The sequence below is a fragment of the Strongylocentrotus purpuratus genome, unplaced genomic scaffold (assembly GCF_000002235.5).
Source record: "Strongylocentrotus purpuratus isolate Spur 01 unplaced genomic scaffold, Spur_5.0 spur5_scaffold_12, whole genome shotgun sequence".
NCBI classification, from domain to species: domain Eukaryota; kingdom Metazoa; phylum Echinodermata; class Echinoidea; order Camarodonta; family Strongylocentrotidae; genus Strongylocentrotus; species Strongylocentrotus purpuratus.
Window position 1 is genome coordinate 28737818 of NW_022145597.1, and position 18999 is coordinate 28756816.

General features: G+C 36.6%; 1 protein-coding gene across 2 annotated transcripts; it reads right to left on the minus strand.

Annotated features, from left to right (window-relative positions):
• Positions 1-366: 366 nt before the first annotated feature.
• On the minus strand, positions 367-12285 carry LOC582492 (bifunctional D-cysteine desulfhydrase/1-aminocyclopropane-1-carboxylate deaminase, mitochondrial). 2 transcript variants are annotated; one of them, XM_782441.5, is made up of 10 exons: positions 12014-12285; positions 9266-9546; positions 8756-8869; positions 7647-7805; positions 6905-7032; positions 5964-6063; positions 5169-5269; positions 4075-4253; positions 2378-2518; positions 367-1452 (listed from the first exon to the last, which is right to left on the minus strand). In XM_782441.5, the coding sequence occupies exons 2-10, from the start codon at positions 9365-9367 to the stop codon at positions 1322-1324; spliced, it is 1155 nt and encodes a 384-aa protein (XP_787534.1). In that variant the 5' UTR covers positions 9368-9546; positions 12014-12285; the 3' UTR covers positions 367-1321. The 2 variants fall into 2 exon arrangements, with proteins under 2 accessions (XP_787534.1, XP_030838186.1); XM_030982326.1 differs by lacking the exon at positions 12014-12285 and adding an exon at positions 11776-11799.
• Between the last annotated feature and the right edge of the window lie 6714 nt (positions 12286-18999).

Consider the following 18999-nt stretch of genomic DNA (forward strand, 5'->3'; position numbering starts at 1 on the left):
GAATATTTATTAATCTGTAAAACTCTTGCACAGTCCCTCTATTATCTTCACTTATTTATGCGACGCACCATTCAACATCTCACACTTTAACATCGCCTCTCAGAACGTTTAATTTCTCATTCTCTCAGCCCCTTCTCCCGAGATTATCATTATCCATCATTATTTTTCTAACGCACATTCTCTCAGGTTTCTTCCCTTCCAAAGCCCTCTCTTTCAAGATCTATATTTATAATTATCTTTAAAAACTTGTCTAAATAAGACGCTTGTCTTTCTTTGTAAACTATTAGATATAAATGTACTTCATCCATTCGTAAATTTAACAGATTCTCATCTATTACAAAAAATAATGACAAGGACAAACTTATGTATGTTTAGAACATTGTTATTTTTTTTTAGTTCTTATATTTTCAGGCATTTTTTATTTACACCATTTATATCATCAGTAAAGTAGAATAAAGCTTAACATGGCCAAAGAATCTTAAATATACTTGTGTACTTTCACATAAATTATCTTTTATTTCACACTGCTCTCTCTCTCTCTCTCTCACTCTCTTTCTCTCTCTGTCTCTTACTCTCTCTCTATCTCACTCTCTCTTTCTCAGTATGTAAGTCACCATGCCCACTTTGTATTGTTGGCATGATTCAATAACTAACTCATGAAGAACTCGGCTTCATATCAACTCTTAATTAGGGGTAGCATAAGAATGTGAAAGTTACACAAATTATGCTTTATTTCGATTATCATATGCAGCATAATAATGATAAGACCCTGGTTTAGGATGTTTACTAAATCTTAATATTCATGTACATGTATTTCAGCATTGATATCTTCATTTTGAAGCAAAACATACAGATTCAACAACAAAGTTGCCCACAGCAAATTGGGTTAATTTAAATGTTCCTAAAATTCATACATGTAATAACATTTAAAAATAATAAATTACTAACAAAGATCCATCAATTAATGAACAGTCATTGCTTTGCATTCAACACATAAACCTTCAAAAATGGGCACATCACAAGAAATGCAAAACTAAACGTGTTTGGAAATCCATTGTAATACTGCAGAAAAAATATTTGTACAAACTGATTAAAAGATGTCCATGATATTGTCATTACAGAAAACACATATTTAAATAACAGCACTCTATGCTTCACTGATATTGTCCAAATGAGTGATCAAGAAGCTTCACATAAATGGTAATAATGATGATAAAAGGTTTTTGCTTTGCAGTATACAAAACAAAGAGTCTTTGGGGAAACATTCTCTACAAAAATATAAAACATCTTTTATGTACAGATGATAAAGAAATAATGGCTACTAGGATGCAGCTGAGACCTTGTCTGGGACTTTGTCGGAGAGGTCCATCCAGTCGTAGACTTTGTTTTCTTTATGGCCTTTCTTTGTGAGCCGAGAACCAACGGCACCGCTGAACAGGTCAAAGACACCACCTGTAGATCAGGAATAAGAGGAGAGAGAAAAATAATAATTACTTGGGTGTCCAGAAGCAGTTAGGTTCATATTCATAGAAGTGACATTGTAGATTTCTTTGGCCTTTTAAAATCATTCATGTAAGTGTTATTTGTAGGTCATTGTTTGTCAGGTAGTAATTAATTACTAGCGGTCATGTACATGTATATGTAATTAAAAAGGATATTTAGGCTAATTGACCCAATACTGCACAACAGTTTCAACCTTTAAAAGGCAAATGAGGACATGAAAAAACAAAGATTATAAGATTGAAAACCAGAAAATTGTGTGCAGATGTACAGTTGAGAATGAAATTCATGAATGGTTAATATTCATGAAAGTCTCATACTAGTAAATAATCAAGTCACAACTGACGCAACACTGTGATTTTGCGAGTTTCTTGATTAATTGCTGTCATTTACAAATCACGTCTCGGTGCGAATGTAAATATTATTTGCGAAGATGTAGCATTTCACAAGTACGCTTCAAAGTCAAGTGCACATCTAAACTGGTCCTCATTGAATCATTTGAAGTCAAGATACACCACTGGGTGTGACTAAAAGAAAGAACGAATTGCAATGCAAAACAAATTGGCAAACCATTCACTTATGGTTGATGCTTTTTTGACAATATTTTTAAAACAATTTTTTCCTCTTCCTTCCTCAAAGTTTGTGATGGTGGTTATTTTACCTGACTGCTAAGAAAGCATAAATGCTTGTAAGTAAGCAACCAGACGGTCGACGGCTTTAGGTCCTCTCCGGGGGACCTGGTAATGAGGATTAATGCCTTACCAAAGGGCACTAGCGCATCGACTTGGTTTCGAACCCGTTAAATGCCTCTTGTTTAATTTCATCATTGTGATGGTGAGACTACTGTACAAACTAGTCGACTGGCAGTTCAACTTACCTGTATGTATGAAGAGGATCTGCTTTCCCTTGAACGTTCCTGGTTTCTCGTTCATGAGTTTGAGTAGATGATAGGTGGCCTTGCCGGAGTAGACAGGGTCCACAAGAATCCCGGTGTTCATCGCCACCTGCTCGATGCATTCTGTCAAAATCAGACAAGTGGAAGCAGTTAAAGATAAAGACCAGTTCTGGCGATGCGATTGCATTGTGAAAGAAACAGTGTGGAATTGATCAACTAGCATATAGGTATTGGTGTGTACTGCAAGGTTCTGGAATCATCAAAATGATAAGAAATTTGGCCCAGTCTTGGTAAAGTTACAAGCACTGTACACAGAAAGATGTATATGGGACTACACGACACGTGCGCGATATCTATCCGGTCCGGATAGATATAATAATTTACCAATCAATTAGTAGGCGGTTTCCCGGCAAAATTTGTATCATGATCATCACGTATTAGTCAAAACATATTCTTTCACATGATTGGTAATAAGAGCTTCCATTTCATTTTTTTTTAAAGACAAGTGATCAACAAAACAGGGGAAATCTCACTGCCGTTTTGGATGATATGATAGGATACAGAAGCTGCTGGCATTTAAAGGGATCCGGTAACTTTGTCTCAGATTATGAAATAAAATTATGGATTTAGCTCATGATGCAATGATAATTATAAACCTTTAGGTCAGTCAGGAACCCCATGACTTTTACAAGCCGATCGCCTGTCTGATTATCAAGATATTTATGATTGGAATTACAAATTTTGAAAACCGTTCGCCTGACGGTTTTCATAACACTACAGTCTATTGGGGAAAACGAGTATGGTAAAACCGGTCACTCAAAGATTTTTTACTTTTTTGAGGCACTTCTTGATCATTTTAAAGCGCAATTTTTTTAGGGCTCCAATATTACATCATATCACAGACACTGATAACACGTAGGGCCGTGTATCTCAGATTTAACATTGTTAAACGATCCCTTTAACAAAGGACCGACTCTCTTCTTATCACGAAAACAAGTAATATGTAAAAACTAAGAATTAGATTTTAGAGGATATGAATAAGAGAAAGAGCAAATCACACTACAAAATGCAACGCAGGAATTGCTACATACTTTGATTATGTGTCCTTTACTTATAATATGACAGTCAGGCATCAACTGCTATTGACTGATTTCATCGCAAATATATGTATAACAGGGTTTGTAAGTAAAGCCTCAGTCACAAATGCCATTACGAACTGCTACAAATGCCGTACGAATGATTTTCAGACAATGGAAAATCAGGGAGATTCGTACGAACTTTGTGACCGTAGCTTGAGCTTTTTAAAGATAAAGTTATGGATGCACCATCAGCCCAATATTACTCTTTTCATATCAACAGGAATCATCACCAAGCTACCAATCCTACGCAAAGTAGGAGGAAGGGAAACTATTCAATATACCATATATTTTGTCAGAGAGAGAATTAGAGAGAGAGAGAGACGCACTTACAAAAGAAAACGACCCTTTTCAGAATATGAGTATTAATGTAGAAAGATAACAACAAGAGACAGACTGACAAGAGAAAGGGGGTGAAGAGGTCGAGGAGGTGGGGGAAGAAGTTTACAGTGAAAGAGGGGCGGGAAAAGGAGATTGTCTTCAATGTAGTGAAATGTTTTGACTTGACCTACGATAATAGCAAGAGTCAAAATGGGCACTCACCTAATTCTTCTGAAGTGTTGACGGCATACCCGATGCCAACCACTTCGTCACGAATGTGCATGATGTCGACCGCTTTGACCCCTGCGCCATCAGCGTCCTGTAGCCCGAGGGATTGGAGTGTCTTGTCGCCGAGGTCGTAGAAAAACATTTGGTCCTTGCATGCTGCAAAGCCGTGTATCCTGCAAGAAAATAGAAGAGATGAAAAGCATGATTGTATTATATCAGTATGTCGGTGTTCCAAATATGCCTACATTGCTGATTTGAACGCGGACTGATTTTAAAAGAATGAGAGGGAAAAGTGTATTCCATTTATACTGAATCCGAAAAGAAAATCTTGGTACAACTATAAACAAAAAAAGCATTGCAGTCTTTGACCATTTGCATTCCGAAAGAAAATGCAAGTTCCACAACTTTTTGGATTGTCTATTTAGGCCTCTATGCTCAACAAACTCAACTCAACTTCACTTAAATACAGTGTACATGTATCGTCTGTTTGGAACCAGAAGGGTGTTAACTCAAATATTGTAACAGAGAGTTAATGCCCTTCTGGCTCTAAATAGACGATATGATACAGATTAAATCATATATTGAGAGCCAGGATGATGTCAAGTAACACTCATTAACACTGAGTCAAAGATAATCCTGAGTTCTGGTAAAAAAAGAAAAAGAATTCTCAAAGAATCAAACGAAACTTTATACACTGAATGTTCAAGATTACAAAGAAAAGTCATTTGCCTAACAATTTTGGTAGAAAATGTATACTGGCTGAGTAATTAGCATAGAAAGATAAGGAAATCAAGGTAAGTAGGCCTGACACCATTTGTGTAGTCCCATATACATCTTTCTGTGTACAGTGCTTGTTACTTTACCAAGACTGGGCCAAATTTATTATGATTTTTATGACTCCAGAACCTTGCAGTACACACCAATACTTACATGATCAACTATTTCTGATCGATTCCACAACTTTCTTTCACAATGCAATCCCATGACCAGAACTCAACTTTATCTTGAATGCCCTTCTGACAGACCCACAACAGATGAATTACCTAGTGTGTATACAATGTCGTGGATGGACGAAAAAATAAACTTACTTTAGTTTGCTACCGGTGAGGTAGTTTGCAATGGCAAGGCCGGTCACAGACCCGCTGCTACCGGCTGCGATTACAATGTCGGTGAATCTGTCCAGGAGTCCCTGTAATTAGATACGAATGAGAGAAAGATTTGATTTTTAATGGATTGAACTTTCATGTATTTGTTTGGACAAGACTACACATGAACTGAGATTCATTGCAATTGTATGGGAGTTGTCTGTGTGTGAAACTCAGTTGAAAGCCTAATTATGCTGATTTCATTTTCATTCTTTCATTTCCATACACCAGGGCCTGTTGCATAAACCTTACCATTGATGGTAGCTTTGCCATCAATGGCAACTACCATCGTAACAGGGCTCAACAGCCAATCAAAATCAAGGTTTCCATGGTAGTTACCATTGGTGGCAAAGTTACCATCAATATTAAGTTTTGTGCAAAGGGGCACAGAGGAGGTAATTATCAAAATGAGAATGTTGGGTTGCTTTTAAGACATGTTTGGGAAATATAAAATAACTTTTTAACGGCGACTTAAACTGAAAAATCATAAGAAAACTCTGATTTTGAAACAAGCTGTATGAGAATACTTTTGCTCCAATCCATATTTGATATTCTGTACAAAGTCACTATGTTAATGTTCCCCAAATCCCTATTAGTTGAGGAACCGGGAAGAACGTTCCACAAACGATAGAACAAAGATGTGACTGCATTTGAGGAAGATAATTACTTGTTGTTGTTTTTATGCTTTATGTGTCAATACAAGGCAAGCGATATTAAACAGAGGGAGATGATTCTTACCTGGCCCATTAGTTCACGGAAGCACTCGATGTAGCCCCATACTCCAACCTCATTGGATCCTCCAAAAGGCAGTCTGTAAGCCTTCTTATTGGTCGTTTTCCTAAACAATGATGAAAAGGAAAGAACAGAACATGTAGATCAATTATACATGTGTTGCACTAAAATTAGAAGATGCAAGTTGGCAAACTAACCAACGCTAAACATGCATGCCTTGTAGAGAATTTTTTTTAAAACCATACTCATGTAAAGAAACCGAGAGGCACTAGCTGTAATGCTTTTGCACTTATACGTTCGCTGTAGGCACATCATAATAAGCATAATTACCATTTACCAATACCATGAAGTTGGCAATATCAATATAAAAAGTAAGAATTCTTTTCTTCAAATTTTACCCATGATTAGATATAAATTTAAGTAAAGTGGTTAAATGACGTTTACAATGATGGATCATTTTGGGGTAACCTTGTTGGTGGACTGCAGAAAGAACAAAACTTACCGATGAAAGTATGAGCAAACCAATATGTCTAAAGCCATGCATACAGCTATGAATTAGCACATATATGTTCATCTAAGACTTTTGGTGATTGTGAATTCATGATTTAATCTGAATGACTTAAAGCCCATCTGTACTAGTTTGGCCAGGGGGATTAGACCATCCAGCCTGGTCACTGATAGGTGGCTATCTCAACAACTCAGCTCTCAATTAACATAAGAAAAAAGAGGATCATGGAGGACCAATGGTCACACTACACAGATTAGGCATTTTTTGCTATATAAAGGGTGCAAGTAGCAATAAGTAGTGCAGTGGGGCTTCAAATAAAAGTATGAGCAAACCGAAATGTCTGAAGCCATGCATACAGCTTAGAATATAATGAATTAGCAGTATATTCATTTAGTGATTGTGAATTCATGATTTAATCTGAATGACTTGCGCTGCTTACTGGATGTGGTCTTGAAGTAGCTTCATGCGAGGGTATACTTGCGTCTCCAGAGGGCAGTCTAACGGCATGAGGTAGAAGTTACAGCCCACCAGGCGGTCCAGCAAAGCATTCCCCGTGAACGGCAGATCCTATCCATGTACAAGCAATGAGGGGGGTATACAGATGGATTGATTGCTAAGTATGATGGTAAATGGCATGTACATGTAGCTGGTATATATATTGCAGAAAGTTTATGAGCAATAGATTAACAGTAGAGGAGAAACTGCATGGTTATTATAATAATAGATAAATGCATGGATATGTAGTTACATGTGTGAAGAATACAAGACATATGAAATGTTACCATTTTCAATGTAATGGACGATCACTTTAGTATTCCAGATCTAGATTAATCGCAACCACAAGCAAGTTTCCGATAAATATATTCAAAACATGAAAAATGGTGAAATAATTAACAAAATAATGCTAACATAAAAGTTTAAGAGCTCAATATACAGGTACATGTATCTAATTTAGAATGGGAAAATTGGCAACAAAACCATGTCTGCAACAGAATTGATGGCGATGATTGATGACATTAAAATACACTCCTTATAAATGATTACAATGGCAATAATTTTGCTGATGCGTGGTTTTAAATGTACAGATGGACTAGGCAACTTGATAATATGTTAAATGGGCAAATGGGTAATGTATGAAATAGGAAAAAATGTATAAAATTACGAATTTATCCTTGGCTTACCGTGGATTCTGACCAGAGGAAGAGATGGCTGTCCAGTCCCATTTGGCGGGCAGCAATGGCTCCGGCCCGGCAGGAGTTTGAGAACACACCACCACAGGTTATGATGGATTCACAACCCTGATCCAAGCAGTCAGCCATCAAAAACTCTAGCTTCCTCACCTTGGTTGGGACAGACAAGTCAGGTCGAAAATCATGATTAGTTTTTGATATCCTAGAAAATGTACATGAATCAAAGCCTGTGATTATAAGTATCTGGCAAAAAGGATGACTGGAGATCCTTCTGAGTTTGGAACAGTAGAAAAATTATCTCTTCTTCAAGGGCAACGGAAATGATCAGTTTTTATATCCTAGAATGGACATACAATATGTACATGTACCTGTACATGAATTAAAGCCTCTCTGCACTAGTTTGGCATGGAGGGATTAGACCTCCCTGCAAGGTCACTGGCAGGTGGTTATCCCATCAACTCAGCTCTCAATTAACATAAGAAAAAGGGCATCATGGGGGATCAACGGGAATAGAGGGCGCAAGTGCATGTAGCTATAAGTACTGCAGTGGGGATTGAAAGCCTGTAATTATTAGTGTGTGGCAAGAAGGATGACTGAAGATCCTTCTGAGTTTGGAACAGTAGTAAAATGATCTCTTCTTCAAGGGCAAGTTTGCCATTTTCTTGAATAAAATCTTTTCTTCTGCTTGTTCCATTTGTTAGAATATTGAAAGTAAATATCCCATAAAAGTATAGCAACACTGGCATTTAAAATACAAAAATGGAAAGTTAAAATTGACATAATTCAGATTTAGTACTTATGGGCTTATGGCTCCTGAAAACTACTCCCAACCTTTCTTTTCCTCTCTTTTGTGACCCAAACTTTTTTCAAATTCATAAATGTGATTGTAGAAAGTTTTTAACAGTCTACACATTTACAATCTTGGGCGCCATCTTTAATACAAAGAGTTGATATCAATCACAACTTATTTGCGATTGATATTAATCAAAACAATGTACATAGGAGACTGCAAACTTGGGATTGATTTGAGGACTTGCGAATGATTTGGATCAATCATAGGTCTTTGTAAGACGGGGCCCACATAATGTACCGGTATGTACCTTGTTTCCAGAGAGTACGCTGCCTGTCATATCGTCTCGTTTGATGTGGACTTGGAAGTCCTCAGGCATGCCTGGGAGACGCCAGCGCTGGATAGGGGTGCCTAGAGACCCCAACTATACAGCAAAAAAAAAACAAGGAGAAAAAAAAGTTAATTGAATGTTATTTTGACTCGTGCTTTTATCGTAGGTCAAGTCGAAAGATTTCGCTACTTAAGGTTTAAGACACAACTTGAGACAAAAATGGTATGTTGAATAGTGTCTCTTCCTCCTACTTTGCGTAGGAAATAAGAACAAACAAACATCACCTTTCTTATCATTACTGCAAATTTTTATTCCAAAAACATTTGTGATTTCTTCACTTCATCATGTGTCTTCTCGGCTTGCTTCTGAAAAAAGTGTGCTTGGTGATCTGTTTGTTTCTACCACCATAGAGTCTGGATAAATCTGTTGTCTACAGTAGCATGCTCGAATTTGTACGAAAAAAACCCTAAAAATATAGTGCTCACTGACCTGAACTCGATACTTGGGGATGACGGCGAGTCGGGATGTCCACTCGGGAGCATCGTATGGCAAGAGGGGGTAATCGTTATTTGGCTCCAACACGTGACCCATTGTGACTGACGTTCTTGGTCAATTGGTGCAGCTACGTTGAGAATGTTTCTGACGCTTATAAAGTTATAATGCAGGATGCAACAGTATTTTGTTGGCTGTTGTAATTAATTGGTAGAGTTGTATGGAGGTAGTTTCGGGCTGGGCTTTAAGATGCGCTGAGAAGGGCTGTCAAATAACCACTACAGTTATTGGAAGATAAAGAAAGAGAAGAAAACAAAGACAATGATTAAACTGTGTACAGTAACTATTACATACCAAATCCCAAACCAACATATGTGTACAATAATATGCCAGTATCTAACTACCAGGAAAATACACACAAACAAAGATCTTGTATTTTCTATTAATTTCAAATACACTATTCCCATGATATCCAAGCCCTTCCTTCCTTCATGTACATGTAGTTATATGTACATCTTTATTTCTTTACACCGGACATGAATCTATGTGCCATTTATGTTTTTATGCAATATTTCAAGAACATTTTTCTGAATGCCATATTATAATCATATCTCACAAAAATGTCTTTCTTTTTCTTTATAATAATAAAAGCAACGTTGAAATTTAACGAAAACATTAACTCTCAAAATCATGATATCATCACATCTTTCGACACTGTCTTTAAATCATATCAAAACTGGAGACGGTAATGTAGTACAATTGCCCCCTTTCCCTCATCGATATTTTGAGCATCCATACAAATGACAGAAAGATTTGCGACAGCCACCTAAAATTACACATACATTACTGTACATGCGCGCACATGGTAATTATTTTTTTATACATTATACTTGTAACCCTATCAGTAACCTAACAGTTTTTTTTCTCCAATTTGAGTGGCTGTCGCAAAAGGAAATCTTTCCCAAGTGACAAACATAGAATCAGAAGCAGCCAGTTCTAGCCAATACCTATAATGCACTGCTTTACAACTACAAGTGACAACTACATGTTTAGCAACTTCACCCCTCTTTTTCTCACACACACACACACACACACACACAAAGCGGCAGAGTATAACAATTGGGAAGCTACAGTATGTATGGTACATGTATATTGATCGAGGCATGGGTTGGCGTGGGTTTTGAAAATCAATAGCCATACAGTTTCCCTTGTTATGACTGAGAGTCTGGGAATATAGCTAGTATAAGTTACGGTATAGAGTATAAGACCCTTAAAATACATGTATGTAGGTCAAGTTTGTAATGAAATGTAAAGTTTGAGAAAGTACAAGGGCAAGAAAACTAGGTAACGCAAGTTGGACTTTCATATGATTTGTATAAATTAAAGGATTTTCCTACCAATTTGGGTTCCCAGAGAATTTCATCCCATTTACTTTAGCAACTGTATTAAATGCTTTAAACTCAAAAGAATTATTGTTATTGGTCCAATCAGAAATGGAACAACAATTTAGCAAGAATGCAGTTTGCTCTAACTTCTTATCTAATCCTCCTGGTCATAAGCTGAGTTAACAACATTTTCAGGCTTTTAAAGTGACAAATTATCACATGATGATGTAGAGGTAGGTCTAGACTCTAATAGGCCTTCGACCTTCCATGTATTTGTATACTTAAAGGGATCCAGTAACTTTGTCTTAGATCCTTGAAAAAAATCCTTGATTTAGCTCATGCTGCAATAATTATAAACCTTTAACTTAGGTCAGCCAGGAACCTTTTTACTTGCACTGTACACTCGGCACTTGACAAGCACAAGGTACGATAATACGCCAACGGCGGTCTGTACTATACAGGAAGAAGAAGAAGAAGAAGAAGAACCCCGGAAGCCGATCGCCTGTCTGATTATCAAGATATTTATGATTGAAAATCGAAATCAAATTTTGCGTTTGCCATTGGGGTAAACGAGTATTGTAAAACCAGTCGCTCAAACTAAAGTCAAAGGTTTATATACTTTTTTGAGGCACTTCTTGATCATTTTGAAGAACAATTTTTTAGGGCATCAATATACACCATATCACAGACACTGATAACACGCGTAGGGCAGTGCATCTCAGATTTAACACTGTTAAACGATCCCTTGGCTTTAATACTAGGGTCTATTGTTGTTGCTAGTACCCTTCCCATCTGACTTGCGCTATTCTCTTGCCATATGATCCATCCCTTCCCTCCACTGTCAATGATTCTATTTTAAAGATGACACTTCACTATCTTTACAAAATTCATGCCCATCGCCTGCACTCCATACCCTCCAACTAAGGATTTTATAACATGATATTTACAGCAGCCTATTACTTCGAATGTGATAAACTCGCTGATCTCCGAAAAGCGGAGGGACAACAACAGAGAGACAGAGAGTTGGTACAACTTTTTTAATCAGATCAATCTAAAAATCTTGGTCTAAAAATTAACGAATGTAAATCCACACGACCACAAGAAGAATATACATAGGTCTACCAGGCACCCGTCCTAGTAGTAGTAGTAGTAGTGCACTACTTGCATGACTACTAGATCTAGAGGGTCTAGTCCTCCAAATATGGTCACAATATTCCATTCCAAGTAGAATCTACCATGCAAACCCTCGAGCTCAGTTCAGCTTGCCACGCTGCCTAGGACCGCGACTGCCCCTTAGCCTAGCCCTATACGCCCAAACAAATATCAAATGCGAGTAAAGACTCGACTCCTTAGCACTTACCTTTCAAATAAAGCATTTCCCTCTGTCGTATCGATCCCGGCATTTGTATTTATTGCACCGAAATTCTTCTAAAGAGTTATGCAGGGTTTACAGCAGATTTTCTTCAGTGCTTTTCAGTTTTAAGATAATTAAGGAAGAGCCACGGCCACGTAAGGAACTTCGTCGTTTTATGTTTGGTCGCGTCTACCATTGGAAACCGGTCCAGTGTTTTCATTCATAACCTTACACTCTACTACGATAGCTCAGCACACGCGGTGTGATTGTAAACAAAGCAATGTTTGGGTTCTCATCCGTTCTCTCACACACCGCGCGCTATCTGGCGAAAACTGGTATAACAGGTCTTTGATCCAGTACGAACCGGTTCTCGTATGCCAGAAACGGCGTCAGTGACCAACTGACCATACATATATATAGCGTGACAGCTCAATGGCTTCTAACCCCCAAAACGTGTATTTTGGGTTGAAAAGAAAACCCTATAGGCCTATGCCTAAAATAGCCTGAAAAGATCATTTGCTAAAAAAAAAGTTAGGCCATATTAGCCCTTATAAGTTATCATGTTCTTTTATGGCTACATAAATGTAGACCTAGATATTATAACTACCTTTTTTCAAATTTCAATTAATGTCAAAATGAGACTCGGGGTCAATTGGTCTAGCAGAAATTGACAATCAGTGACCTATATTTCTGTGCACGTATTTAATAAAGGATGACATTAACGTTTTCCAAAATTCCCTTTATAGTTAACAATTAAATGAATTTATACCATACGAATATTGTTATCGATAGATTTATCAATTAAATTCTCAATAAATATAGATGATTGGGTCTGCCCGGGGTCTGCCATATTATATTTGATCTTTTAAACGTCCACGGCTTGCTATTACCTATTCTGTGATAAAAGTCATGGAGAAATATATGCAAAGACTCTCTACTGATTCGCCAAGCAAATTCTGGGTTTGGTGATTGGAATCCGGGCACCTGTACGAGTGGATCGTAGTGGGGCTAGAATTATTTAGTCTTCCATTTCTTTCGCTTTTCTAAAAGTTCAATAATGTTATATATCGAATAACTAGTACAAAGACGAAATAAAATAATGCAACTTAAAATATAATATATAGTAGTGAAAAATAGAAATACGATCAAAATAAATATTCGTCTTAACGATGAATTTTAGATGAATGCATAACACTAATGATAACAAGTTTTCTAACTAAGACTATTCTAAAGTGCGTGGGCAGTTCGTTTGGAGGTGTGTCGGGGGCACGGCACTACGTCATAGGTCACAATACGACGTAAAGACATGTGCTCAGTGTTTACTTGTTGGGATGAGCGCGCAGGTCATGACACAAATTATACGTCACAATGTTCCTGTCTGATTTCGTCCGACTTTATGTCATAAGTAAAACAGCGCGTAGTTGAGTTAGCTTTCTAATTAACTTTCTCTAAAATGATATTTCATGACGAGTGTACTTTGCCTCCTTATCTGTGTAGTCCAATCTACTCCCCCTTTTGGTAGGGTCCATGATGGGTCTGTATGATGATCAATATCAGTTTTATTACAATTTGAAGCAAAAATCATTCTGGTTCTCTTCACGATTAATACATTACAGCCTATCAGGTGAAATGAAATAAGTTATATTGAGGCACTTCACAAAGACTTATGTATTAAATTTGGTTACATTACAAGAATGGACTATTATGGGAATGATACGAAATTCAACCTGCCTAAAGACTTGTTCAGATAAACCAGGGAGGTGGGAGGGCACCCTGGATAAACAGCTGCACAACATAGATGCGTCGTTTTTTTTTTGTTTTTTTTTCGTGTGTAAAAGATTGGCAACTGCGCGCAACGTGGTATCTTGTGGTAGGGACCATGATACAACCAGCTAGGATAATGGTATAGTAGGTCCATATGGAATATAAATTTTGGTGCAAGGGCTAAGGATGGGATGAAATCCCCTCATTAATCCTGATGTTGTATACAATCATGATTAAACTCATAAGCTTACTTTAATTCATTTTATAACGTGTAACAATGTGATTGTATAGCACATTGTTACACATTTATTTATCAGACTAATCAAGTTGATAGTTTCTTGACTGTGTACATTAGTTCTAGCTTTGTTTATCTAATATGTTTGTATTTGTATTCGAAATCCAAACCCAAGTTTTGGTTGCAATAAAGGAATCATAAATTAAAAGACCCGACTTGGGGGTCAGGCTGTATAGAGGTGTTGTGGTCTAGTGGATACGCCACCGGACTGTGGATCGCATGGCTCCCGGTTCAAGTCCCACCGCGGCACTAATGTCCTTTGCCTTTGGCAAGACATTAATCTAAATTTGCCACACTCCACCCAGGTGAGGTAAATGGCTACTATGTAAGAAGAAATTCCTTGAGCATCTTTTCATGATAGCTCGGTTAATGCCGGGGTAATGATATGATTGCAAGGCCCTCAGGAAGAACAGGATGAATACTGATGAGGTTACCCTGGGTAAACAAGACATACTCACTATGAACATGACTGACAAAGAAAGCGGACAAAATATACAGTTCCTCAGGTAGACAAAGGAACATCCCTTCACTGCTATTATGTAAAATGGTGAATATGCATGTGACACCTGTTCTACACATTTTTACATAATAGCAGTGAAGGGATGTTCCTTTGTCTACCTGAGGAACTGTATATTTTGTCCGCTTTCTTTGTCAGTCATGTTCATAGTGACTATTATAGGCTGATCAACCCACTGATATACATGTACTTCTTCTTTTTCATTTTTTGTGGAAAAGATCAGTGCATGGGCTGACACAACTTTTTGAAAAATATTTTTATCAATGATTTTTATTCCCTGGTCCAAGCATGCAGTTGGTACATCATTCATGGGGGGAATAGCTAGGGCAAGCTTATTATTTAGGAATTGGGCCTTCAGCTAGAGTCCATGAGAAGTCATCTATTCAACTCTGTAAGTGCAGTCGGCTTTTGTAATGTTACGTAACAAACTCTATCTTTGAATCAGGGCTGAATACAAATTGATTTGTATAGAAGCGTGGTGCGTAATGCAACTATCGAGTATACTTGTATTTTCCTGCGGTACAACGTATAGCAGGAAAATGTTGTATATGCGGATCCGTTTAATGATTACGTAATGGGAGTGGCGAGACGCCACGATTCCGCGAAGCGGGATGGTTTGAATATGTAAGTTATTGTATTGAGAAGGAAAGGAATGTTCAGAAAGGCATAAGAAGAGAGGGAAATGGGCGTGGTAGCCATTCTAGCTTTGTCAGACATTTTGTCTAGATACACGACACAAATTTCAAGTGGAAATTTTAATACAGAACAATAGTTTGGTGTTTGTTTTTGTAGGAGGTTTAGAGATTCAAATTTTTATTGGGACGATTTGCCATTAGGTTTTTCCAGAGCATTTGCCTTATTTAGTTTATCTCTGGTTTTTTCAACCTAGGGAATCGGTCCGGGCGTGGGGAAAAAAGGCAAAGCCCCATGCAGGTTAGGGATCAAATTAATATTTTATTCTATACAATGTCAGTATATATTGAGGTGTGAACGTTGACGATTGAGATTGAAATTATGCAATGTTAACAATATTTACACTTGATATTTTCAAAATCAAGAATGAGTTTAAAAAATTGAAATTATTTTGATGTTCAAAATAATATAATAACAAAGATTGTTCATGATTGTTCAAAAAGATACAATTCGAATAAAAGCTGGCTTGGTCGGTCTGGCAGGCTTTTCCATAAAGATTGTTATTGATGTAATCTGTGAGTCATTAGCTGAGTAATGAAGGATGAGAATATACTATATATACATTACACACTGTACTGTATTTAGGCATAACGTGGCTCAAAATAAACAATTTATTTGGAAAAGTAGGAGAGATTTGTCATATATTGCATACTTCTGTATGCTTTCCGATTATTATTTAATTCAGTAAAAAGTAATCGAAGGCTGTAATTACTAATTTTTTTTACTGATGTATGATACATTGATGATAAACCGAAATTTTGGATTTAAATCTCGTTTTGTATTTGCATATTGAACACATAATATACTGCATGCTCAACTACTAATTTGTAACCTGTTTTAATTCCCGTTTTGTTTTTACTTATTCATGATAATCCCAAGTTCTAGATTCAATTTCAATGAATTTCAATAAACGGCTAGACATGATAATTGCAATTACATTCCACCTGGCCAAACAGGAAGTATACCTTTTAAAAAAATCATATAAAAAAGGCAAGAGATACATAAACAAGAACAATAAAATATGCTCGTATAGCCATACCAGGAAGTATTATAATAATTTCATCACCATAGTACTATGATGAAATAATATATAATAGGTATACCAGTAACATATTTATGCACAAGATCACGGGATTTTGATCAATGAGGGGTTTCTGTCATTAGGAAACCAGATGTTATCATATATTACCAGCAAATATGAAAACAATATTCTGCAAGCTATGTTTAGTTTTTAATCTGGTATGAGGTTTCAATATAATACTTCAACATGGTGTGCATGTGAGTACAATGCAGAGGGCCTATACCGTTATGTATACATTTAAATATATTTTTGTGTAGAACATAATCATATTACCTTCATCGTTCATATGTTTTCGTACGTTATAGAAATTCTACAAATTCATCATTATTTTCCTCTTCTTCCTCCTCCTCATTTTCTTCTTCTCCTTCTTCTTTTTCTTCTTGTACTTATTGTCATTTCTATCATCAGCTTAATGTTGTTATTATTATTATCTTTAATAAGTAATTCTTTTATTTTTCTTATCTGTCAGTAAATATTACTTTTTTAACTTATTAATTTTATACATGTCTGTAAGGGACCCCACTGGAAATAAGCTCTCGAGCTTTCGTGGGTTATCCTGTTCAAGCTGACTTATTTTTGATCTGTTATTATAATTGTATATTGTTGTATGTTGGAAGCTTGTCGAATAAAAATCAGTCAATCAATCAATCATATACTTATAGTTGTAGATAGTAATTGATCTGCTCTATATCATGTATCTTTTGTTTGTAAAGTGCTTTGGGATCTGATTCTGGGTTGAACTGACCTGTGTAAAAATTATTGTTATCATTATTGTTATCATTGTTAGCATTGTAAACAGAATGATAATATAAATTAAGAGATTTATAATTATAATAATAATAATAATAATAATGATAAGTAGGCCTAGTACTGGTAGTAGCAATAATGATCATGTCATTATTATTATCATTATTATTATTATCATTAATAAGTCATTGTTTTTTTTATATGATTATTTTTACTTTCAATTGTGGATGTGTTCACGTTCCGGAGACTTTTCCACTGGACCACAAAAACTTCTGTTATAACAAGAATGTATCAACAGACTTCTCAGTAAACCTAAACAACTTAGCCTCCAATTGAATGAATTGTGAATACTCACGCATCATGGAACCTACAGAGCACATCTACATGTATTTATCTTTTGTAGCAACAACTATAGAGGGCGGCAGACCGATAAGCGTTGTGCCCAGTTCCATCTCCAGTGAATGGATTTACTTGTACTTATAAAAGAAATAGAATCTCTATTTTTCTTTATTTTTTGCACCAGAGTGAGGTACCTTTAAAAATATTTTTAGATGTAGCAACTTATTTCAGAACGAAACTATATGCGGATACTAGATTCTTGTATTTAGCAGAGTTTTAAGCAATTAAAATCAGAAATAATTATGATGTTTATTAAGATAATGCGATCATTACACACATTTTTTTTGATTCGCCTTTGCTTTCTCGCAGAGTTTTGTATAGACAGATTGTAACATTTTGAAATCTTTAATAAAAAGACAACGAACCTTCGTCCCAATATTTATGTATATTTTGTGCGTTTTTTTTTTTTTTTTTTTTTTGGGGGGGGGGGGGGGGGGGGGGGGGGGGGGGGGTCTCGAAATTTGAAAATTTGACATTTTGTGTCCAGTTGGGGGGGGGTAAGGTCACCTTTTTAAGGTCACCTATTGGCAATTTTTTTTTTTTTTTTTTTTTTTTTATTTAAAAAAAAAAAAAAAAAAAAAAAATCAAAAGGGGAGGGTTTCCAAAATAACATACAAAAAACATACACATACAAAAAAAAACTCGAGGGGGGGGGGGTTTAACCCCAAAACCACCCCCCTGCGTACGCGCCTGTGTACATGTATATTGAAACGTTTGATCTAGAGCTTTGTGCTATGATAAAGGCCTACTAAAAGGTTTATGTAAGACCTTTGTGCTTGTATAAAAACAAGTAGTAATAAGAATTCAATGTACATAGTTTTGCCTCTCTTAATCTTTATTTATCCACGTACTACGTGATCATATAAGCAAAGCTAGAGTTAGTATCTTTGATACATACATATAGCTGAGAGCAGTGGCGTACGCAGGATTTTTTCAAGGGGAGGGGGTTAACATTTTGAAATTTGGTCCCAAAAATTTCGCAACGACTCAGCCAGCCGCTGAATAAGCGGGGGAGAGGGGGGGGGGGGGGGGGGGACGGATTACAGGCGCACGCCACAACGCCCTGTTTGACTCACAGAGGTAGGCTCTGCTCAAGACTTTAAGAGTTGTGATACAGTGTCAAATTAGAATCTGCGCATGTAGACTAGTAAATGACGGTGAAAGATGATCTAAACGGATGATGCAGGTTGCCATGGAAACTGCTCACTGGTATCACGGTCGTTTGAGGACCTTACTGCCTGCTGCGCTATGTGCGGTGTAAGGCATAATATTAGGAAAATCAATTCTCTTACAACCAATTCGGAAGATGAGAATATCTCATTTCGTCACAATGGAACACCCGCTAGATAAGATAGGATTTAGTGCATGTACTGCAGTGTACACTATACGATTCGACTGCGATTAGATTTGACAATGATACACATTTACATTAGATAGGAAAATTCCCACAAACATACGTTCTTGATTTAGGTCCTGACTAATGTTATAGATACTAA